At 41.8% G+C, this 24,400-nt stretch overlaps 1 protein-coding gene across 1 annotated transcript in view; it reads left to right on the forward strand.

Annotated features, from left to right (window-relative positions):
* DOCK4 (dedicator of cytokinesis 4) overlaps positions 1–24,400 on the forward strand; it is a 486,038-nt gene that overhangs the window by 454,025 nt on the left and 7,613 nt on the right. The window contains exons 39-50 of the mRNA XM_060156832.1: positions 181–322; positions 1,688–1,854; positions 4,574–4,660; positions 13,088–13,264; positions 14,032–14,115; positions 17,162–17,281; positions 17,640–17,761; positions 18,089–18,209; positions 19,197–19,278; positions 19,427–19,536; positions 21,445–21,517; positions 23,260–23,373. Coding sequence (XP_060012815.1) covers positions 181–322; positions 1,688–1,854; positions 4,574–4,660; positions 13,088–13,264; positions 14,032–14,115; positions 17,162–17,281; positions 17,640–17,761; positions 18,089–18,209; positions 19,197–19,278; positions 19,427–19,536; positions 21,445–21,517; positions 23,260–23,373 — 1,399 coding nt within the window. The remainder of the gene's footprint in view (positions 1–180; positions 323–1,687; positions 1,855–4,573; positions 4,661–13,087; positions 13,265–14,031; positions 14,116–17,161; positions 17,282–17,639; positions 17,762–18,088; positions 18,210–19,196; positions 19,279–19,426; positions 19,537–21,444; positions 21,518–23,259; positions 23,374–24,400) is intronic.

The raw sequence follows: 24,400 nt of genomic DNA on the forward strand, positions 1-24,400 counted from the left end.
TCTGCATTTTTAATATTTGGGTAAATTCTTTAGACTGTTCCAGTGTATTTTTTGGGTTTTAGTCTATTGCTGTTGGGCCTATGCTTAGTTACCGCCAGTGTCATTTATTTTGGCTTCTCTCTGTAATTAAAGCACCCAATTATATGGTCCTAATTTTTTTTCTTCTGATTTCACCTCCAGAATAAAGAGTTTGTGTGTCGAGGGCATGACTACGAAAGGCTGGAGGCCTTCCAGCAGAGAATGCTGAACGAGTTCCCCCACGCCATCGCCATGCAGCATGCCAACCAGCCCGACGAGACCATCTTCCAGGCAGAAGCTCAGTGTATCCACACCTAGAAGGGCTGGATTCCAGTTAGATCACACGGGCCTTTAGCTGCAGAGCATTTTCATGCAGGTGGTTCAACTACCGATCCCTTTTCAGTAGCTCTGTTCTTACGCTCCCTCTTTCTCATCATCTTAATTTTAGGTTAGCTCCTTCCAGACAGAATTATGATAGTTATTCTCATGATTTAGTTGAAAAGAAATCCCTTAAGGATTCTGTTAAAGAATTTTCCTCCTTTTAGTTACAACTTTTCTGTATCTCAGCCCTGCTTTTAAAGCTCCTTTTTAGGGATTTCCCTTAGAATAATTTTCCTCTGGCATCCCCTGTAGAAACTACTTGAATTCAGTTCAAGGAAATGATAGCACTATGTTTATTGGGACATATCATTACCCCCTTTTCCCTTGCTATTTTTATTCTGGATGGAAGGGGAGAGAGTCCCTCCGCCCCCGTATCTTCCAGGGACTCTTAGCCATGGCATCCTGGACAGCACTTCATCATTTAATAATTGCCGTATAATTGACACTCCCATTGTCTAAACATGAACAACTCAACTGAAATTACACAGGCATTAGAGGCAAAGGGAATTCACCCCAACACTCTTTTCTGAATTCCTCTTTTTCTGAAACTGATGATCTTAAAGAAGACCAGAAACTCCCCCTGAAAATTACAGATGCCATTTCAAAGTAGAAACTTAAATGCACCAGAAGCAAGAAGTTATGTAAGGAAAAAATTTTGCTATCCTTCTTTGAATGAGAAGAGAAGAAGGTGAACATACAAGTAAATATGATAGCCTTTAAAGTAGTTTTTAAAAGTATCAACTACAACTAAACACTCTGCTTGTCAATACAAGACTTGAGAGAGTGGATACCACAAATGTGGGAAGGCTGGAGACAGGAGCATATGCGTTACTATCAGTACTGGTTACTATCTTTGGTTGCATGGGTATTTGTACATTGTTTTACAAACAAACAAATTTTAAAAAGACCATACATGCACTAAAGATCAGAGTGTCTCACGACCAGGGGTTAAAATTAAAACAATCTTGAGTATGTGAGATCCAAGCCATTCCCACCCACCCACAACCAAAAAGAAAAAAAAAGTCAATGATAAATAAATTCACAGGACATAGAAATTTCAAACTGATACTCTGTCAGAATCACCTATGTAAAACTACTTGAAGACTTGTAGTTTGAGAGGTGATTTGCTATGAACCGAGTTCTTGGCGCCTTCTTGGCAGTTTTGACTTGTCTCCAAATAGAAACACCAGATTGTTCCCCAGCCTCTTCTCTCTGCCACAGCTCAGCTCGAGCCAGACTGCCACAGAGTTTGCCAAGTCAGGTTCCCTCCTTGACTCTTGAATCCTAGATTTGCAGATATATGCCGTGACTCCCATCCCGGACAGCCAGGAGGTCCTGCAGAGAGAGGGTGTCCCGGACAACATCAAAAGTTTCTATAAAGTGAATCACATCTGGAAATTCCGCTACGACAGACCATTTCACAAAGGCACTAAAGATAAAGAGAATGAATTCAAGGTACTAGGTCATTCTTATGACACGCGGTTTCCTCAGATAGACTGTGAACTCCTGGGGGCAAAATGCTTGATAAATATTTACTCAGAATAGAGTCAAGTGATAAAGCTGGAAGGGACCAGAAATCATGTGGTCTAGTTGTTCTCAAACTCTACCATGTATCAGGGTGACATGGGGCACTTTCTCATCAAGCAGATTTCTTAGCCCAGGAATTCTGACTCATTGGGTCATAGAGGAAGCCCTGACGTTTATGACGATTCTAATGGCAGTGGTCCTCGGTCCAGTTTTTGAGCTCTCATGATTCATCTCAGTCCTCTCATTCATTCACGTTTAAGCAACTGTGGGAACCTCAGGATATTTATTCTCAGTTACAAGAGACTGCCGTGAGTAAAGGATACTGAAGGAACAGGGGATTCTGAGACAGAACCACTGGGGAGCCTGCTGGTGCAGTGGGAGAGTTCTGTGCTATCTTTTGCTGCATTTTCTCATTAGAATGGTGTGTAACTAGAACTTTTGAGAGGACCCAGAATAAAAACAAACCATAGACTGTTTGCACGGGTTGAGTCCTCCATCCTTAGTAGTTCCGATATGCCTTGCTAATTCTCTCTCAGCCGGAAAGGGCAAGGTTTCTCACAGCCACCCTGGGGAATAAATTATAATCTGCTCTTTCCTTGTTAACAGGGACAAAGTGAAACCACACAGATCCTCAGTTAGTCAGTATTTCCCTCTAAACAGAGAATGTAAAATGAATGTAGGATTGTGGGTGACTTGGCTTAGCTTCTTTCATCACAGCGTCTCTGCTTAAGCTGGGAGATGTTCTCCTGTCAGCTGTGATTGTCTGATGTGAACTTGCCTCGTCACCCCTGCCTAAGTGTCAGTCCCCAGTGCTCCCAGCAGCAACTGCAGGAGTTACTCATAGCCAAGTGATCAGAGGGAAAGCTGGATAGTTTTGCACTGTTATGATGGGACTGAGCAAAGCATAGTCCTTTGGGCAAGGAGGTTGATGGGTTAAATATCAAGGCCAGGAAACCACTGGAAAATAGCACTAGGATGTTATTGAAAAGATCCATGACCATTTTCTAATCCTTTTGGATACCTTAATTTTTCTTTTGCCCTTCCAAAACCAATTAAAGATCATTAATGTGTAATAGAGTTTTCATTGCAAGTTTCCAGTAGGTAAAAAGTCCAAGATCCACCAGAGTTGGACAGATGACTTGCTCAGAGTGGCGTTCTAATTACCCCAGACCCTGCACTAGAACCCGCACCTTCTGATGCCATCTCCATTGCTTTTTCCGCTGCACCACATTTCCTCTTGGCCATCACGTTAAATATTTATCAGTGTTGTAGCAACCCTCCTAAAATAAATAAATAAATCTGGCTCCTCACTCCTGTGCTCACAGCCCTCAGCATCTGGCTCCAAACTGCCCTTGCACTCACCCACCCTCCCTGTCAGCTCCTGCAGCACCGAGCTTCTCCCTCCATCTCCTGCCATGCCCTTTCACAAGCCGCCCTTTCACAAGCCGCTCGCATCTCTGCGCCTGCTGCTTCCGGCTGCCTGCACTGTCTCCCCCGCTCTCTGCCTGGCAAACTCCTACTCGCTCTTCAAAATTCCGCTCACGTGTCACCTTCTCTGAGAAGCGCTGTCCTCCTCCCACAGGGTGCTGGGCACGCCTGCTTTCTCCTCTGTTTTCCCCCAGCACCTGGAGCATTCCTTTCTCCTCTCCCTGAACCCTTCTGGATCTGCTTACCCCCCTGTCACCAGCAGAGCACGCGGGGCCCCTGTCACCAGGCCTCTGCCCTATTCATTGCAGTAGGTCTTGGCTGGCACCAAGAAATACTTCCATTTGTTGTTGTTGTTGAATAAATGGCACTATTTCAGGAATTTTGTCAAGTTTATTATCCACGCAGGAATACGCTTTGTTTAAGTAAGAAACATGAGGCAGAGATGCGGAAGCCTCCAGAAGCCTGGTTGACAAAAGAGAAAGTCGTCATCAACAGCAGCTCTTACCAAAGGCAGCCATGGTTTCACGTGTCACGAGGGTGCTCATCCTGGCCAGGGGAGCCCTGGCTCTTACATACAGATCCTCCTGGATCACAGCAGTGAATATCGGCACGAGAAAACGTGGCACAGTGCCTGTAGCAACGGAGAAGTCGGAAGTTCTAGTGCAGGGGTGCTAGGGGCAGCTCTACAGGTGATGGGAACGTAGCTTTGAGCAGGTCACATGCCTCTTGAAGACTTAGTGTTGTCATCTTTAAAACAGAAAGATCAGGCTGTGTGATTCCTAAAGCCCTTTCCTCCTTGAGGATTCTGTTATTCTAATCCCGTGTCGAATAGCTGATACTACTACTTACCTCTTCCAAATAAAAATGGCTAGACCCCTTGCAGAGTAGAGAGAGTTTAAATTAGAAACTTAGAGGAAATAGTAAAAAAAAATAATGTGATGACCTGTTTTTATATTTTTAAGCATGCTGTCTGGAGTAGATGATTTATTCTACACAGAAAAAAGTTTCAGGTGATATACAATGAACTTTACATAAGCTTCAGTGTGTCTTACTGTGATAGCTTTCCGAGTGCAAAGGGGTTGATGAAGTACTGGAATGAATACTAAAGAAAAGCTGACAAAACCGAAAACTTGATACAACTGAACGGCAAACATTAGTCATAGCTCAGTAACTAGAAGGAAAGGTAACTTGGGGACTTAATTTGTTTTGTATTTCGTAGAGTCTCTGGGTGGAGAGAACATCATTATACTTGGTGCAGAGTTTACCCGGAATTTCCCGCTGGTTTGAAGTGGAGAAGCGTGAAGTGGTAAGGATCAGAGCTTATTCTCAAGAACTTTCTCATCACCTGGTGTCAGTCTGTATATTTATTGCTTCTGCTTGGGACTCGAAGTCCCTGGAAACACTCATAGTAAGTTAGTGAATGTTTGTGATATTTATTGACCGCAATGACCAAAGCTGGAAGGGGAACATTACCATTGACCTAGCCCAGCCAGCCAGAGGGATTCCTCAAAAATAGCAATGACTGCAGCATGTCAACACCTCGGGCCCTTGAGTTAGAAGAACTGAAATTCCAGCTCTCCTAACTACTCTAGCTATGTGACCTTCACTGCTTACCTTCAGTGCCAGGCCACTGGAAGAAAGTTATCTACATTAACTTATTTAATCACCATACTAAAGCTACAAGGTATGTATTCTTTTTTGTTTGTTTTGTTATACACATTTATTTTACTTTCGGATTCCACATATAAGTGGTAACAGAGTATTTGTCTTTCTCTGTCTGACTTATTTCACTAAGTATAATACCCTCTAGGTCCATCCACATTGTTGCAAATGGCAGAATTTCATTCTTTTCTATGGCTCAGTAATATTCCGTTGTGTGTGTGTGTGTGTGTGTGTGTGTGTGTGTGTGTGTGTGTGTGTGTGTGTGTAGATATATATATATATCTCAAATCTTCTCTATCCATTCATCTGTGGCTGGACACTCAGATTGCTCGTATATCTTGGCTATTGTACACAATGCTGCTATGAACATTGAGGTGCATGTGTCTTTTTGAATTAGTATTTTCATTTTCTTTGGCTGTATAGCTAGGAGTGGCATTGCTGGATCATATGGTGGTTCTGCTTTTAGTTTTTTGAGGAACCGCCATACTGTTTTCCAAGGTGATTGAAGCAATTTACATTCCCACCAGCAGTGGACTAGGGTTCTCATTTCTCCATATCTGAGGTATGTATTCTTATCCCCATTTTCACAAATTTTGACAAGAGGTTAAAAGCCTTTGCCAGAGGTTCCATAGCAAGATATTGAAAAAAGATAAACTCGAACCCAGATTTTTCTGACTCCAAAGCCAGTTATGTTTATCACTTCTAGCCTTATCAGGCAACATGAAGCCAGTGTCAAGCCCCGGCACAGTATCTGACACACAGTACGTCCATGCTGTCACAGTTCACGGTAGAAGGGATGCTGCTGTGTTAGTCTCCCTGGGCACCAGTGGAGAAATCAGCGGGTGTCATTATAGAACCTGGAAACCACAGCACCCAAGAAGCCTTCGGGTTGTAAAGCACGCCTCCCAGCTCCAGTCCCCAGTTGTGGAAACAGAGAGAGCAGTTGCCGAAGGTAGCCACGTCCGGACTGAGACCCCGCCCCGTGCTTGGGCTGCTCTTCAAGCTGCCAGCACCTTGCTGTCAGCCACAGCCCTGCAATCTCAAGCATCCCTTCTCCCACCCTTGGTATATCCATTATGTCTCGGGCCAGCCACTGTCCTCTGGCTGATAGAAAATGTGCCAATTGTGAAAATACCATTTAACCCCTTCCTTTTTTTAAGTAACAAGTCCACTCTTGTCAATGAATAAGAAAGAGCAGTTCTTGCCCAAATTGTCTTCCAAGAATGGCTTATCCTACCGGAAATTTCTCTAAGCATTGAAACCACCCTCAGCTTATCCTATTCAATCACACTAAGGATTTAATGGCATCTTCATTTTGCTGGGTGGAAAAATTCATACAGCTCCCTTAACAAATTGAACTCAGTCCAGCAGATTACATCAGTGTGGTTGTGTTCTTGTCAGGTCTGAGTCAAGGGTCCACAAAGCTGATTGCTTACATGGTGGACCCTGCAGCCTTCGCGGAAGAGGAGAGGCTGCTGACATCAGTGCTCAGAAAGTCTTATTGTTATGCTTCCTGCTGAATGGCATGGGCCCAACCCACAGAGATGTTCTTAGTCATCCATGCTGCATTAATGATTCAGAGAGCTTTGTCAGCTACTTGCTCCCGAGAGCATTAAATTCTGTGACACTCACCAATGTTCCTAACCTTGGAAATATTATATACACACGCACATACACCCCGCTAATAAAAAGCAGCGTGCTGATAATGATTAAAGGAGCATCACTAAACACAGCCTTTCAAACGTCAGCTGCCTACTTCATTCGAATATGCAATCTTATATTCTGTCAAACAGAACAAACCCAACTGGGCTATTCTGTTCCCTGAACACAGCCCACTTCTGACAACCTCATGTCTTTCGCTTATTCCCACTGCCTGGCATGTCCCCACCTTCTATTAAAGCTGGTTTACTGCTTTAATTCCTAGTGTGGAAGGTCCTGAAGATCTGGGCACAGAGTGGGTACTCAATACATATATGCCACACTGAATTGAAATTCCTTATGTGCCATGCCAGAATCTGAAAGATTCTGAATACCAAAAGATGTTTTCACATCTTGAGGATTACATAATATACTATATGCACCCTATGTTACCTTTCTAAAATCAGAAATATTCTGAGTTCTGAGAACATGTAGCAGCAGAGATTTCAGATGAGACTGCGGGCCTTTATTCTCTAAATCGTAACCCCAGAACATATTATTGAACATATTCTCCCATTCTTTCAAAGATGATAATGCCTTTGAACAATTGTTTCCTCAGTAATTGTTTTTATTGTTTTCAAAACAAACAGGATCTTTATTTTTTTGATTAAAAAGTAAGCTTATTTAAAAATTTTTAAACAAGATGAAAAAGCTATAAAATAGAATGTACAAATAATGATTTTTTAAACTCTAAAGATAATGACAATATCATCACACTTCACATCATATCCATCAGAAAATCGTGTGGCTCTATGGTACTTTCAAAATTACCCAGGATCCGACCACCCCTCACCTCCCTACTGATAGTGCCATCTAGTGCCCGATTTCTGCAGTAGTATAAGAGGTCACCTTGTGCCCTTCTGCCCTCCCCCTGCTGCAATCACTTCTGTACACAGCCCCAGTGTCCTTTTTAATCTAAAGTTATATCAAATAAAAATAGAGAAAATATATAACGAACCTGGTTTACCCATCATTTTATTTCACCAGCTATCAAAAAGGCCAATTTTGTTCCATCTACACCTCCCTCCATTCCCTTTCACACTGCATTATTTTGAAGTAAATCTCAGACATCATTTCAGCTATGTAAGAATATTTTAGTCTGTATATTAACCAAAAACATAACCATAATACCATTATTCCATCTAAAAATTTTAACAATAATTCCTTGATCATAAAATATCCAGTTTATTCACAGTTCTCCAAGTCTTTATTTTATAGGTTTTTGTTTGTTTTTGTCATCTGTTGTTTGAATCTGGACCCAAATAAGGGCCACACATTGAAATTTGTTGAAATACCTCCTAGATCCTATTTGATCTGTAGGTTCCCCCGAATTAATTTATTTTCCTTGAAGTTTTTTGGTTGAAGAATCCAGGTTGTTTATCCTGAAGTGTTTCCTTAAGTATGGATTTTGCAGACTGTGAATCAGTGGGATCATTTAACATGTTTCTTCCTATTTTTTTTTTGTAAATTAGCAGTTAGATCTAGAAGCTTGATAAGATGTTATTTTGTTTTTATTTTTTATCTTTTCATTTTTTGCAAGACTACTTCATGGGTTGTGTTATATGCTCTGGTTGGCAGCCAGTGACGCTCGTTGCCCCCAACCAGTCATCTCTTAAGGGTTACAAAATGGTGGTATTTTATTGTTCTTTCTTTGTTTGTTGATTGGAATACTTCTGTAAAGAGAAACATGCCCTCATCACCGATTTGATTACCCTAAGGTATAGGAAAGGAAGGATAATGCTCTATTCTTTCCTTTTATTTACCAGTTTTCATGGTTTCTTTTTTTTTTCCACACCACGAAGCTTGTGGGATCTTAGTTCCCCGACCAGGGATTGAACCCTGGTTCCTCATACAGAGGGCACCCTCAGCAGTGAAAGTGCAGAATCCTAACCACTGGACCACCATGGAATTGCCCTGCCAGTTTTCAAAATAATAATTTGGTTCCCTAACACCCTATAAAAGTGACCAAAGAGGGTTTTGTTTGGTTAGTTTGGGTTTTAGTATCAGTAGTAACTCATGGATTTAAACGTGTTTGTTTTGTTTCAATCCATTGCAATTATGACTCATTATTTTTCAAATGTTCCATTTTGCCCATTGGGAGCCTCTTCAAATTGGTTCCTCAGTCTTTTTGACAGTATCCAAGTTGTCTTTGTTACTGAGCTAACACGCAGGACCGGTTTGTCAAATCAAGCATAGGAATCAGCGTCAAGCTTTACTAATAACTTTTAGGCAGTCAGGAGGCTCAGATGAAGCAGAGAGACATCTGAGACCTCAAGTCTTGTCCTCCACGTCCTTCTTCTCCACGTCAGTAGTAATCCTGATTAAGAGACAGAGTGTCCAAGTGAAGTTCACAGAGTTCCTCATACAAAGGGCACGTTTCAATTATGAAACTTAAATTGTGAAATATTCCATTTTATACTCCAGAGAGTTGTCAAGCTTCTCTGGGACATTCTCTAGGGACATGTGCCTTATGGACTCTGGGTTTATTTACTGTAAGCAATCCTTTAGCTGGGGACTTTCCGCTAAGGGCATTCCATAGATACCATCTCTTCCTCCTAGCAGTTAGTCTTTTTATTTGAAGGTTCAATTGACAAGGAGATAAGACCAGGTCACCTGCTTTCTTTTCTGTTCCCAAAGGACATCCCTCCAGTAAAGAGAGTGAATGGACCACAGGCCAGCTGCTCTAATGCCTTCCTCCAGCTGCCTTCCTTGCTTACTGGTATGGCTGGGTAGTCCAGGCTCACTTGTACAATCCTGCCCCAGACCCAAAAGCAACCATTTCTCCAATGACTCCTGATTCTTTTTAGTGGTAAATGGGAATTAAGGATCACAAACTGGGAATAAAGGAAAATAATTCCTTGATGAACATTTTTACACATTATTCTTTGCACACTTCTTTAATCATCTCCTGAGAATAATTTCCCTAGAAGTGAATTGAGCTATCAAAGGGTCCACAGTATAACCTTTGATTCATTGATCAGCAATGGCATGTATCAATTTATGCCCTGTCTGGAGTATATAGCTGTTCTTGGGAATAACCATTTTCCCAGCATTCTCTTCAGCACTGGCTGTTGAATATTATTATTTTTTTATTTTATTTTATTTTTATTTTTATTTTTTGCGGTACGCGGGCCTCTCAGCACTGTGGCCTCTCCCGCTGCGGAGCACAGGCTCCGGACGCACAGGCTCAGCGGCCACGGCTCACGGGCCCAGCTGCTCCGCGGCACGTGGGATCTTCCCAGATCAGGGCACAAACCCGTGTCCCCTGCATCGGCAGGCGGACTCTCAACCACTGCGCCACCAGGGAAGCCCTGTTGAATATTATTTTAAAAGTTCCAACTAATAGATCAAAAATGATCACAGTAGGGTTGATTTTTTTGGGCATTTGTTGAGTGCTAGTGGAGATGATATGTTTTCATATATTTATTGACTCTTTTTTTGCGAATTTACTGATTATATTCTTCGTGTAGTTTTCTTCAGTATTTGAGATATATTAATAATTCAGCTGAAATATATGTTGGAAATATTTTCAGAAGTTATTATTTGTTTTTTGTCTGTGTTTATTGTATCTTGTTTATTTTTTTAATTTCTTCATATTAATAGCATTTGAATCTATAATGTTGAGCACGAATTTTTTTAGCTATGGTCAAAAATACATAAAAGTCACCATCATAATCATTTTTAAATGTATAGTACAGTGGTATTAACTATAGCACGTTGTTGTGCACCATGCATTGAACAACAATTTCCCTTTCCCCCTCCCCCCAGCCCCTGGCAACCACTGTTCTACTTTCTGTTTCTAAGATGTTTTGTTCACTTTTTAACTTTCAGTTCATCAGAGCTCTCAGACTTCTTCTTTATGATTTAGCTTTTGTGATCATAAAACAAAAGTTTAATGTCCTAAATAATTGGAAAATAAAATCCTGTTTACCACCACTCAGGTAAAGAAACAGAACATTGCCAGTAGCACCCTATAGGCCTCCCGTGTATCCTTTCCCAATTGCTACTCCCTCCCTTATCATAACTTTTATGGTATCCATTCTCTTGCTTCGTTTATTACCTATATATGCCTCTTTAAACAAGTCAGTTTAGTTTTGCCTGGTTTTGAACAGGCATACCTTGGAGATGGTGTGGGTTCAGTTCTAGACCACCACAATAAAGCAAGTCACACAGATTTGTTGGTGTCCCAGTGCATATAAAAGTGATGTTTATACTATACTGCAGTGTTTTGTGTGTAATAGCATTATGTCTAAGAAAAAATGTACATACCTTAGTTTAAAAATACTTTATTGCTAAAAGAATGCCAAAGCAATTACAATAGCAACATCAAAGACCACTGATCACAGTGGTGATCACTGATCACCACTGATCACAGATCACAGATCACTGATCACAGATCACTGATCATATATAACAAATATAATAATGAAAAAGTTTGAAATATTGTGAGAATTATCAAAATGTGACAGAGACATGAAGTGAGCAAATGCTGTTGAAAAAAACGAGGCCAGTAGCCTTATTCAACAGAGGGTTCCGTGACCCCTCAATTTGTAAAACAACACAGCATCTGTGAAGCACAATAAAGCAAAGTACAATAAAATGAGGTATGCCTGTATAATAGTGTCATACTACATATATTCTATTGTAACTTGCATCTGTCACTCAGTATTATTTGTAACATTAGTCCATGTTATTATATGTGACTTGTTTGTTTTCATTGCTGTATTCCATTGTATCCTACAATATGCTTATGCATTCTATTCTTGATGGACATACAGATTTTGGAGATGATTATGAACACTTTTGTACATGTTTCCTGGTACACATGTACACAGATACTTTTCCTCAGATATATGTCTAGGAGTAGAATTGCTGGATCATAAAATATAATATAGAGATATCTTCATCTTTAATACATAATCCCAAACTGTTTTCCAAAGTGATTGAACCAATTTGAACTTCCAACAGCAGAAACTGAGAGATTCAGTTGCTCACGTTCTCACTCTCATTTGCTAGTGTCATATTTATTTTTGCCATACTGGTGAGTGCTTAATAGTATGTCATTGTGGTATTATTTTTCACTTCTTTGATCACAGATGAGGTTCAACACTTTTCATATGTTTACTGGTCATTTGGGTTTCTTCCTTTGTAAAGTGGCTACTTCTTTGCCCATTTTTAATTCAGCTGTTTGCCTTTCTCTTAAATGGTTTATAAGGGTTCTTTATATATTCTGGACATAGGCTCTTTGACGGTTTTCCATGTTACAGATATCTTCTACTTTCTGGTTTATCTTTCCTTCTCCTTTATTGTGTCTTTTGATGAATGTATATTCTTAATTTTGACATAGTCAAATTATTCTAGTACTTTTCAGTGTTGGTTTAAGATGATCTAAGTGACCTTTAAAAACTTTCCTTAACTGAAAGAACCAGTATTGAAATGTGCTTACAGTAAGCTTGAATTATTGTACAGCTGAGAGCTTAGCAGGCCTTCTCTTCAAAGAGAAAGTCAGTGACAATAACAGTCACAGTGCTATACATTTGAAGAGCACTTTCATCATTTTCACAATTAGGCCTCCCATAACCGAGAATTGTTAAGTCATTATGATTCTATTTGGCTCTCCTTCAACAAATAAATCCTGCGGCATATATGAGTATCTTATTTTCTATAACTCCCAACTGTGTGGCATCCTGTGCCACCTTATGGTGCTGTTATATATGCATATGGGGTTCATATGGGCATATGTTCCATCTTCCCAACCAGGCTGAAATCTCCTTGACATCGGAGGATCTGTAAATGCATCTTTGTATCTCCTGTGGTACTTTGCATTTAGTATCTAGAAAGATGTTATAATATGCAGGGCCCTTGAACACTTAGCCTTCAAAAGAAAAGAAAAACAAGTTTTAAAAGACATGCTTGAATTTTCTTTTAAGGTTTAAATTGATTGTTGCATTGCTAATATGTAGTTGATTAGTGCTGATTATCCAAACCACATTTCAACCAATGAATAGAATCACCTTCTCTTCCCAGACCTTACAAACAGCTAATTTGTCTTCCACATCCTTGTCTATTCTACTATGGCCTCTGGTAGAGATATTGATGGGAGCCAAGGGGGAGCACAGATAATTCAGAACACGGATAATCTACTTTGTCTTTCTTTTCTTTTCTTTTCTTTCTTTCTTTCTTTTTTTTTTTTTTTTTGGCCATACTTCACGGCATGCGGGATACAGGATCTTAGTTCCCTGACAAGGGATCGAACCTGTGCCCCCTGCACTGGAAGCGTGAAGTCTTAACCACTGGACCTCCAGGGAAGTCCCTTGTCTTTCTTCCTGAATGTCACAAAATCCAATATATATTTATGCTCATTTGTTCTCAGGTAGAAATGAGTCCTCTTGAAAATGCAACTGAAGTATTGGAAAATAAGAATCAGCAGCTGAAGACTCTGATTAGTCAGTGTCAGACAAGACAGATGCAGAATATTAATCCCCTGACCATGTGCCTGAATGGAGTTATAGATGCTGCGGTTAATGGTGGAGTTTCCAGGTATCAAGAGGTGAGGATTAGATATTGTCGTTTGAAAGTTTTCATATGTGATTTCTTAAGGTTTCAGAAATCTTTTTTCAAAATATGCACAAATCACATCAGCCTGCTATCATAGGGCTACAATTAACACAACCAGATTTCTTTGTTAGATAGAGCAAACATACAGTAATTTGTGATGCACACTTACTCTGTTTCCCAAAATGTGATATTTTGAGGATAAAAGTGTGTGTGTGTGTGTGTGTGTGTGTGTGTGTGTGTGTGTGTGTGTGTGTGTGTTTTCTTGGATGAATAAAAGAAGTGAGGGTATCGGGATTGTTTAATGAATGTCTACCTAAACCCATTTCCCTGAGCAAAGATTGGTTCTTGGACATAAAAAAATTTGATCTTGTTTAGAAGATAGTTTAAGTGGATTTTTCATCTGCTGTCTTAGTTTTAAACAGAAAGGTACAGTAGCTTGGAAGATGAGGCCACCATCTTGATCATTCTGAGTCTTAAGGCAATTTATTTTAGGATGTAATGTCATAAAGCTTATTGATTTGGATTTGCTATTTGTTTTACCAAAGGTACAAAGTTTATACAATCTCTGATCTCCTGTTAACAATCATTTCCTTATATTCCCATCTGACCAGCTGACCGTACTCAGAATCACTGTCTGTCCCCCAAAAGTGGTGTATAATGGTATCATTTCTTTAAAGATGACTTTAAAAAACAACAACGGTGTCTTTCACTTCCTTTGTAACTCTCCTGAAGTAAACTGACTATCCCTTCTCTTACTAGGCATTCTTTGTCAAAGAATATATCTTAAGTCACCCTGAAGATGGAGAGAAAATTGCACGGTTAAGAGAGCTGATGCTTGAGCAGGTAAGGGGAGCAGAAGCCCATCACCGTCCCCCTCTTCTGTGTAGATACATACTTGCTTAACTGGAGACCCACCTACATGGTTTTCAACATCAGTGATCTAACTGAAGCTAGCAGTCAGGGGTTACAGATTCACTTGTAATGTATCCTAACTTGCTAATTTCTACGTTTTCTTCCCACTTTAATGCAAAACAAAAACAAAAACCAATGAGTAGACTATGGCAGCCCCTTACAACAAACAACCTCACGTAATCTCTTGGAACATTCTTTGAATAGTCTCCCCAAAGACTTGATGCCAACTTTTCACTCAAGATTTGGGGATCAAATAAGTTCAGGCTAACTCAAAATGAATAAATAAGTAAATGAATGAATGAGATTCTTACTTAAATGTTAGAATAAGGAAGTGGGCAGTCAATACCCTTTGCTTTAGAAGTATCCCGTTGTGCAGACTAAGCTTATAGATTATATGATATGGACAAAACTAGATACAACCTCATCATTTTCAACGTTACAGAAGCATAGTTGGTTTTTATTTCTTTGGTTCCATCAAGTACAAAGAACCAGAGTGAAAAATCTGTTGCCTGCTGTGCCCCTTTTGATAGCTCTTGGCCTGAAAATGGTTTGAAAACCTCTGAGGTGGGAGACATTATGGTTGGGAGGCTGGGTTCAATAGGAAATTTTATACCCATGAAAAATGGAATATGTACAATAAAATGTGACAAAAGCATCTCTTTCCACTTGATAATGCCAAATTAAAAAACAAATAAAACAGGCTGTTTGGGATTAGGAAATGATGAGGTTGTATCTGGTTTTAGTCCATATTTTATGCTCTGAAGGCTTAGTCCACAAAACTTAATACTGAAGGGAGAGAAGTGGCCATGGACAAGGGCCATGGCTGGAAGAGGGTCAGTTGTACAGATTCTGAAAAAGAGAGAGGAATTACTTACAGTTGACCTGCAAGGAAATATAGAATAAGTTAAATTCTCATTGTGGCCCTGGGGGTGACGTAGATTCTCGAAATGAAGTGAGCAGCTTAGGTTATCCAGTACTGAGGATTATGGAACGACTTTAGCCTCCTTTGATTTTTAAAAGTCTGTATTTTACCAGCAGTCTCTTATGAGTGATTTGCCTCACCCCAGGATACTTACCTGCTGTATTCAGTCTGACTGAATTCTTTCCCTCGAGTTAAAATCAAAAGGGTTAAGAAGTCTCTCAAGAAAAATAAAAATTGAGGGACCTTGGTTTCCTCCACATTCTGCCTGATTATGTTCATGGGGCCTTGTGGAAAGAGCTATGGCCTAGGAAGCATTAGATCCTATCATAGGCCATGTAGTGCAAGTGACTGCCATGTGACCTTGGGCAAGTCACATGTCTTTGTGGGACCATAGGAAGGGGGTTGGGCACCGTCCTCTGGACCTCTGTGAGGTAGTTCAGAGAACTGTCTAGTAGACATGGAGATGCACTGCCCCAGTGCCCCTTCCGGAAGGGAGTTGTGGCCCTACCTGCTAGAAGACACCTTAGGCTCTCAGGTCCGCCGGCGTTGCCTCTGCTGCAGAGAGCCACGTAGCCTAAGATCTCCACCTTCCTAGATGACCTGTGTCCAGTGACTGGGGAGGAGAGACAGAGCCTGGCCATTTGGGCCCAACATAGCACAACTGTGACAGACCGTTAAAGGTCCAGAGCTCCCCTGGGGTTGGCAGAAGGCTGCCAGGCTGCCATCCAGTTCAGTTTCTTTTTTGGTCAAGTCCCACTTCTGCCCCTCCCTCCCTCCCTCCCACAGGCAGTGATCTCAAGGATACACCCCAGTAAACAGCCTAATCTCCATGCTGGAGCCTACTTCTGGGAGAACCCAACCTGCGCCGCCGTTATCTGCACAAAAGGGAGGGCCCCTCCCAGCTAGTGTCTAAGATGCAAAGGACTGAGGCCTCTACACTTAGGCTCAGCTCCTCCATCCCTCCTACCCTCCCCACAGAGACCGAGCTCGCCCTTTATGCCTCAGACATACGCTCCACTCAAGCTGTTCCTTTCAAGCTGTCCTTGATGTTTATTTCAAGGTATTTTTATCTTTATGCAAATGTGCTGGTGGTAGATGGGCATCCAGAGCAGAAGCTGCCGCGGTTCTGACCCCTTTGGAAGGTGCTGGATGCTCTCACCCCCCCAGAGTCAGTACTGTCTGCCCTGGCTTTCAAACTTGAACCTTCACGGGCTGTAAAGATAAAGCGCCATTGTGGTGACGTGTGATTTGTTTTCCTCTCAGCCTCTGGAATTTGTTCTTTTGACCACTATAGCATGGGGAATTTTTGAAAATGTAAAAGACAGCTGCTACTCAACTCAAAGGAATTTAGCACTTTTGATACCTGTACAGAGAAAACTTGCATGTTTATATTCATCTTGGTTTAGGTTCTCACAGCAGGAAAACTTTTTTAAAGATAGGAGCTGTTCCTTTTTGCATTAGAATAAGTGAACAAGAATACTATTTTTTTAACAAAAACAAGAAGCATTGCAACTGTTACGGAATTTCCGTTCACTTGTCCCTTCCTCCCTGACAGATTTTGAAAATCTGAGAGAGGGAGGGAGAAGAACCTGATGGGAGAGAGAAGGGAAACGTGGCAGAGAGGGCGCCATCCAGAAAAGAGGTCCCTGGGGGAGACCCACCTGCCCCTCCTAACAGGGAACCCCCATTCCCTGCCCCATCCTGAGAAGTGCAGGAAGGGGCCAAAGAAACACTTAACTGTTTTAAAATGGTGATTGTTATAGGTCGAAAATCATGGGAAAGAAACTTGAGGTAGTAGGAAAATCAAGTCTTTGGAATCAGAGAGACCTAAGTTCAAATCCTCATTTGTCCTGTAGTACATGCAGAATTTTAGTACATGCAGAATTTTCTGATCCTCGGTGTCCTCCCCGGTAAACTAAGGATTGTTGCTATCTTGTCAGATTGAGAGACTAGCAATATTGCATGCAAAATGCATGGTACCGTGCTTGAATCCCCTAGCAGGCACTGAGAGGAGGTACCCACTGATGTGGATTTTCTCCTTATGTTACTATCAAGGCACAGATTTTGGAATTTGGCTTGGCCGTGCATGAGAAGTTTGTACCTCAAGATATGAGACCGCTTCACAAAAAGCTGGTCGACCAGTTCTTTGTGATGAAGTCCAGTTTAGGAATACAGGTAAGTACACAAAGTGTCCATGGGGGGGCAGTCTGACCTCTGCCATTTGCTTTTTGGTAGAGGGACAGTGAAATATCCAATAGTGACATCTTTTGGTTTTTCTACCAAACTGCACCATTTTACCAGAGAGCCCTCAAATACTAAAATTGCATTAACTTCTGTTTGTCACTCTCAACCTTTATGAAAACAAAAAAGTAAATGAGAGAAAGCTTAATAATAATGAAACTTACCTTTATAAGTTCCCTATAGAAAGACTTCATGACAATTACAATGCACATCTAGTGCAGCGAAATGCCTCACGAGTGATTTTTGCCCTTGTAATTACTATTCTGAAATGTTTTCTTTACTACCTCTTTAGGAATTCTCTGCTTGTATACAAGCCAGTCCAGTCCATTTTCCTAATGGAAGCCCTCGCGTGTGTAGAAACTCAGCACCTGCTTCTATGAGCCCAGATGGTACCAGGGTAATTCCTAGACGCAGGTAAGTCATATTCTGAATTATCTTGACACTTTGGCGTCCCCACAAGATGATCTGGAATGATTCTCTTGTTCTTTGCGGCACAATTTGTCAAATACGCAATTTCTTAATGAAATAATTAACCCTCGAGGCAGCTGCAGACATCTGCCACTGGTAAAACAGCAACAGCATGAGAAATAAACTCAGACATTTGATCATATCGAGGCAAACAGGAGACAACAAAATGGGATGTGCATATTTTTTTCCCCTTTGGTTTTATACCATGCCAGCATGTGATAAAGTACAATTCAGAGACTGAGTTAACAACCATTTTTTTTCCCCCCAAAACAGCCCATTAAGTTACCCAGCTGTCAACCGATATTCTTCTTCCTCACTGTCCTCACAAGCTTCTGCTGAAGTAAGCAATATTACAGGGCAATCAGAAAGCTCTGATGAAGTCTTTAACATGCAGGTACTTGATTAGCTTTTTTGTCTGGTCCTGTTTATTCCCTTTCTGTCTCAATCATGAGTGTTTCCGTTCACTCTGCTGTGCTTAGGAACAGACCTATGAGCGAGCACTTGACTTAAGGACAAACCTTTAAACGCTCCTGTTGCCTTATTGGTCTCTGGAGTCTACAAAGATGATTCTCTCAAAGCTCCCCCATCCACTGTAAGAAGACCTGAGCGAGCCATGGGAAAGCCCGGGCAGGCCGTGAAGGGGGGCACTTTGAGCTCTGCCTCTGAGTCGGGTCTTCAGTTAGGACTCCTGGAGCTTGTCACCACTGACCTCTTAGCATTTCTAAGTGTTTTGTTTTTTTCCTTTTAAGAAGATATGGTTTAGGGGCCCATTGTAAGATCTCTCCACTTAGGTACATGTTGGAAATTTCCCATAATAACACATTTTTTACAAAATAAAAAACATAGATTTTAGGGATTTTAGCGTCAGTGTAACTCTTGCAACCAAAATTTGTATTTAGATTCGGCTGATAGGTGTTGATAGTAACTCAGTGAGATTCAGCGGAAATTTTCCTCACCACTGTCTTTGGAAAAGGGGCATAATACGTATTGCCAAATTCATGCTTTGAACACATTACATTGGAGAAAATGCAAAGATGTGTTGTCTGCCTTTTAGAAGCGCTCACCTATTGACCTGCCCGAGGCTGGGAGTCTTTGTGCTTATGCTTTAGTCAGGGAGCCGCTGCTAACTGCTCCTCAGTCATAGGATGTATGTAGCTGAAATGAACACAAATGCAGTCCTTTGGCAGGAGTCAAAATCGCAGATTCTTGATGAATTCAGAGGCATCCTCATCAGTCTGAGTTAGGGAGATTTTTTCCATGTTTCTTACTGGACTTTTTTTTTTTTCTAATTTGAAGAAAGAACTGATGATTTTGTTTCAAATGTGTCAGCGTTTTCTGCAGCCTCTAAGCCATGTTTGATAACAGCTCCCATGTTTTCCAGCCAAGTCCATCTACCTCAAGCTTGAGTTCTACTCACTCTGCCTCGCCTAATGTGACAAGTTCTGCTCCGTCGAGTGCCAGAGGTCAGCGCCAGGGTGTGGGGTGGACTAAGGGTGCCCAGAGAACCTTCCAGCCCCCAGGAGCTGTGGTGGCCCCCGCATGCTCAGGCTCTCTCCTCCAAACGGGCCCAGCCCACCACCCTGATGAGCCTTTCTCTCCTTCTCTTGCCAGCTTCTCCTTTGTTGTCTGACAAACACAAACATTCCAGAGAAAACTCTTGCCTGTCCCCGAGAGAGCGGCCATGCAGTGCCATCTACCCGACACCTGTGGAACCTTCTCAGGTAGTTCTTGTGGGATGGAAATTCTAGAAAACGAGGAAACGTCTGGTTGTTGCGTACGTCTCTCTGCAGAACCTCACGGTAGCTGCCAGAGGCCACCAGATAGGCTGTGTTGACGGGTCCAGCTGGGTGAAGAGCACACCTCTGCCCTGCGCCTGTTGTTAGGAATTTCTGTGTGAGCCATGTGTCTGATGTGGATACGTGGGTAATTGCCTGAGCAGGAAAGCTGATAGGGAAATGGGAAATGATTTTACCCACCTTGATCAGACTAATTTCGTTGCTGCTACTTGAACATTAGGAGGGGTGATTGGGTGAATGAGTTGGGGGGTGTCTGTCTGCATGTGTCTGTAACAGAAATTTGGAGGAACTTCTTACATTAGCCAAAGACCCTTGAGGAGACGCGTGGCTGCCCAGCCGCGTTTCTTTTTGCCTCTACCTAACTCGAGAGAGCTGCCATGGATTCCTTGCTGAGGTACCCAAGAGTGAGGAACATGTCTTTTTACCTTTGCCATTCTTCTTTGATGCACTGAGGAGGAAGCTGAATCCTAGGGCCTCCCCTGCAGCCCTCAGGAATAAGGCACGTGGCCCTCACCACCCACCCCAGACTTGGTTTTGCAGTGATCTCTGTTAGTCCGAGTGAGAGCAGGGCCAAGGTTTTGACCCTCTGGGCCCTTCAAGCGCTTTGAAGGAGGGTTTCAAAGATAAGATTCATGTGGAGCCCTGAGTTTTACCGATTATTTGGGGAAAACTTGGGAGCAGAGGATAATAGTTATTTATCCTCCAGCTCGTTTCTCTGTTTTTCTATGCCATCCTGGCAGAAGTCTGTAGCTGCATCTGGAAAGGGATGAGAGTGAGTGGGGTTTGGCTTGATGGGTTTATCTTTGCTGATGGTGTGATCTTCCCCAAAGTTCCAGGATACCTCATCCACACGACACTGATGTCTCACAGAAATTATATCTGCGTGCATTTGGCTGGACCAGCTAACTGGTTTAATTTCCCTTTGTCACTTGATATTGCGTTTGTTCCATCTGCTCCTGGAGAGCATGTCACCAGCATGCTGGTTAGCATGAAAGACTTGCTGGTTAGCCTCTCGAGTTTTCTGCTTTTGGTCAAATTTGAAACAGTGTGCATGTTGCCAAAATTTCAATAATACACATTGCTCTGGTGCGTCTACTTTTAAGGACTTTGCGCCTTTTTGTTTAATATGTTAGGTAGAACCATGTAAAACTGGCATTTTTGTGGGTTAAAAATTGTAACATATTGACCATTTCATATGTTTTAACCTAATCTAGGATTTAAAATGTAAAGTCCATTCACTAGAGATTTTTTGAGCTAATATTCCTCCTTTAATTCTTACTTGCATTTCGTATTGCCAGTCTAGCATTTGTATTTACAAAGAGCACCATAACTTAACTGCTTACTGTTTATTTTTTCCTTGTATTTTATTACAAAACCTATTTGCCATTTATATTTGAAATCTAGTATAGACTTTTTTTTTTTTTTTTGGTGGTACGCGGGCCTCTCACCACTGTGACCTCTCCCGTTGCGGAGCACAGGCTCCGGACACGCAGGCCCAGCGGCCATGGCTCACGGGCCCAGCCGCTCCGCGGCATGTGGGATCTTCCCAGACCGGGGCACAAACCCGTGTCCCCTGCATCGGCAGGCGGACCCTCAACCACTGCGCCACCAGGAAAGCCCTAGTATAGACTTTTAAAACACTGTTTGAACCCTAAGGGTCTCTGCCCTTTTTCCCTTAAATATAATTGAATTCTTTTTTCCTAGCCTCATCACAGCATATAAAAACATTTTTTTCAACGAAAAGGTTCAGTAATAAGATAATCATCTCATTTTCTAGAAGGTCTCACATATTAGCATATTGCATCATAAAAATAGATTCTTGTGCCTTTCCAGAGGCTGCTGTTTAATCATATTGGAGACGGGGCCTTGCCACGCAGTGACCCAAATCTTTCTGCGCCTGAGAAAGGTGGGTATAAAGCCAGCCCCTTCATCAGTCCTGGAATGTGTAATGGTTTGTTTTGTCCTCATTTCCTCCAGTCTCCCGTGTGTCTGTGCGGAAGGCAGATCTCCAGACCTTTAACGATCTGGACTAATTTGCTCTTTAGGAGATGAATGAAAGACAGTTATTTCTGATGCGTTCTTCACAAACTGTGTTCTTGTAGGATTTAACAGCAGAATCTGAGCAAGGTAGGGACTCCTCCGTTTAATGACTTTTGGTGTCATTCAGTGAGTCACCGAGGCAAGGCCTGCGCTACCTGAAACAAAGTGGCCAATTAGGCTGCTTGTTCAGCGCAATGAAAGAAAGTACCTTCTCAGATCGATTCCCTGGTCCCACTTTGTGTCTGCCTTACAGAGTTCATTCTGCCAGCTCATCTGTCGTTTGCAGGGACTCAGATGCTCTTTAAGAATTGCAATCCCATGCATGATGGAGTGTGCCCTGCCTCAAGGTCACCTGAAAAAATGAGAAACAAACACATGCCTAGCAGTTCATAGCCAGTTAGCATCGGTCTGTGCAACACAGCAGAGGAAGAGCAGATGAAATGCGACTTCCTCAGCCAGGGGGGCAGGGCTAGCAGCAAGGCACCCGCTCACCTCCCGGGGTCAGGCCTCAAAAAATCAGAGCAGTCCCCGGGCCAGTGAATTAAGAGTCACTAACGAAATATCCGTGTAAAGCGCATTGTAACTGTCTTTATTAAGAGCTCGACTGCATCGTCATTTGAGTACACCGATACATTAAAACTTTCCTTGCGAAATAGAAATCAGCGGAACTGTAGCCAGTTATTTTAAAACACACATTTTGCTTTAAAGTTACAAGTCAGATATTGATCTTTGTCGGGAGAATTTAGGAACGTGGTCTTTTTCTCACCTTTTATACCAAAGAAAACCACAAAGCACATTTAAAAGGACCGGAGGAAAAGTATTTTACGAGTGGTAGTTCCATCCAATGAAAGTGGTAAGATAAAGAATGGTAAAATGTTGAAATTCTAGATATGTCCATCAGGTGGCAGTGTCTGTTCAGGCAGCAAGCTACTGGAAATCTCTAAAGGCTTGATGTCGTAAACCTCATCACAGAGCGGCTGTTTATAACCTTGTGTGTCTTGCCCTTGTTCCTAACGGGGTTGTCCCATATTTCTGCATCTTGCTGAAGCATGGAGCAGGCAGATTACAAAAAAGGAATGATACCGTCAGTACTCCAAATTATTTTTTAGGACATTCTTCACTATAGCCCATTGACTTTAGAAACAAGGGCCAACAGGATGGTGTGGCGTGGCTGTTTCTTGCCACTAATTCTGCCAGACAGTGGAGATATTAGCGTGCCGCTGCCTTCCCCCTTTCAGGGTGCCACTAGTCCAGAAATTTCTACTAAAAATCAAGTTTTACAATAGTCTAGTGACTACATCTTCCATCTGTTATCCAGCATCTAAACAGATCTATAATTCTCAACAAGTTTCCACACTCTCGTGTAGAGATGTATAGTTCTGTTTGACTGCTTGAGGGAAAGAAAGAGACCTGCTATCACCCAATTAAATATCAACTATAACTGTGAGGTAGGCAATTAAGTAAAAGTTCGGTATTTAGGAATTTTGTTGTTTTTTTTTAATCCAGCTGATTTTTTTCATTCTGGATAATTCTGACTTTCTTCTAAGATTTAGAGTGTTTACAGGGCCAAGTAGACCGTGTGTTTTTAGCTGTGTTTTTCCCTTCCAGCTGTGAATCCCACCCCTAGCAGCTGGAGCCTGGACAGTGGGAAGGAAGCCAAGAACATGTCAGACGGTGGGAAACTTATCTCTCCCCCTGTCCCTCCAAGACCCACACAGACTGGTGGGTATTTGAAGCACTTAACAATCACTTTCATAAAATAACTTTTATTGACTACTGCAGCTTGTCCTGAATTCCTCAAAAAGGTAGGCATTTGGTGTCCTTAGTAGTAGCTATATAATTTGTTTGTAGTGTTCCCCCTCTTTCCTGAACTCCTGTTACACTAAGTCAAGCAGTGCACCATTCCTAATAAACCCCACAGACAGATTTTGTAGAATGTTCTTTTCCTACATGCCATCCTCAGAATTTAGGGGGTACCCTAACCTTGCTGAGACACTAGCATTTTTTCTATGCTATCCTGAGTCACCTCATTCTTATCAACCTTTACTAAGTCTAGCCACTTTCTTCAGGACTGATGCCCCAGTTTCCGGTAGCCCCTAAATAGGATTGACTAACTGTGATTTGGATAGGCTTATGGAAGACAACGAACAGTGCATCCGTTAGTTATCTGCTGCTTAGACAGGTCTGTATTCAAGGGTCATATTTCTCAAAGGGTTCATTCAAGGCACTGAATCCCCTAGGGTGTTGGTTTAAGAAGCAAAATTCTTGGGCTTAACCTCAGACCTACTGAATCAGAATTTTACTATTTCTGAGCCAAGACCTTAGAATCTGTATTTTACCACACCTTTCTAGACTTGAGAACCCCTGAAAATTATGCTTAAGAAACTTCCTTCGTGAGTTTATAACAATACTAGTTCCCCTTTCCTCCTGAACAAGCCGTTGCTTGGTGACCTGCATATGGGGGCGGTTTTTAAGAGGGGCTACCCTGCTTTACTTATCCTATCCTGGTGATGGGGAGAGCCTTTTCAACACTTAACATATATTTAGAGTAGTTTTGAAGCTTTACAAATACAACAGCCTAAAGGCAAGAGAAAATATGACACTGTGTTTTTCATGGATTTTTCTGGCTTGATCGTCCATGTTTCATTTGCTGTATTTTAGCATCTCATCTTTCTAGTTTCTTTTTTCACTAAGAAAAATGACTCTCTCTTTTTAAAATAAACTATGTGCTACCCAGTTTGTTTTATAC

Source organism: Lagenorhynchus albirostris, chromosome 8 (assembly GCF_949774975.1).
Source record: "Lagenorhynchus albirostris chromosome 8, mLagAlb1.1, whole genome shotgun sequence".
Lineage (NCBI taxonomy): Eukaryota > Metazoa > Chordata > Mammalia > Artiodactyla > Delphinidae > Lagenorhynchus > Lagenorhynchus albirostris.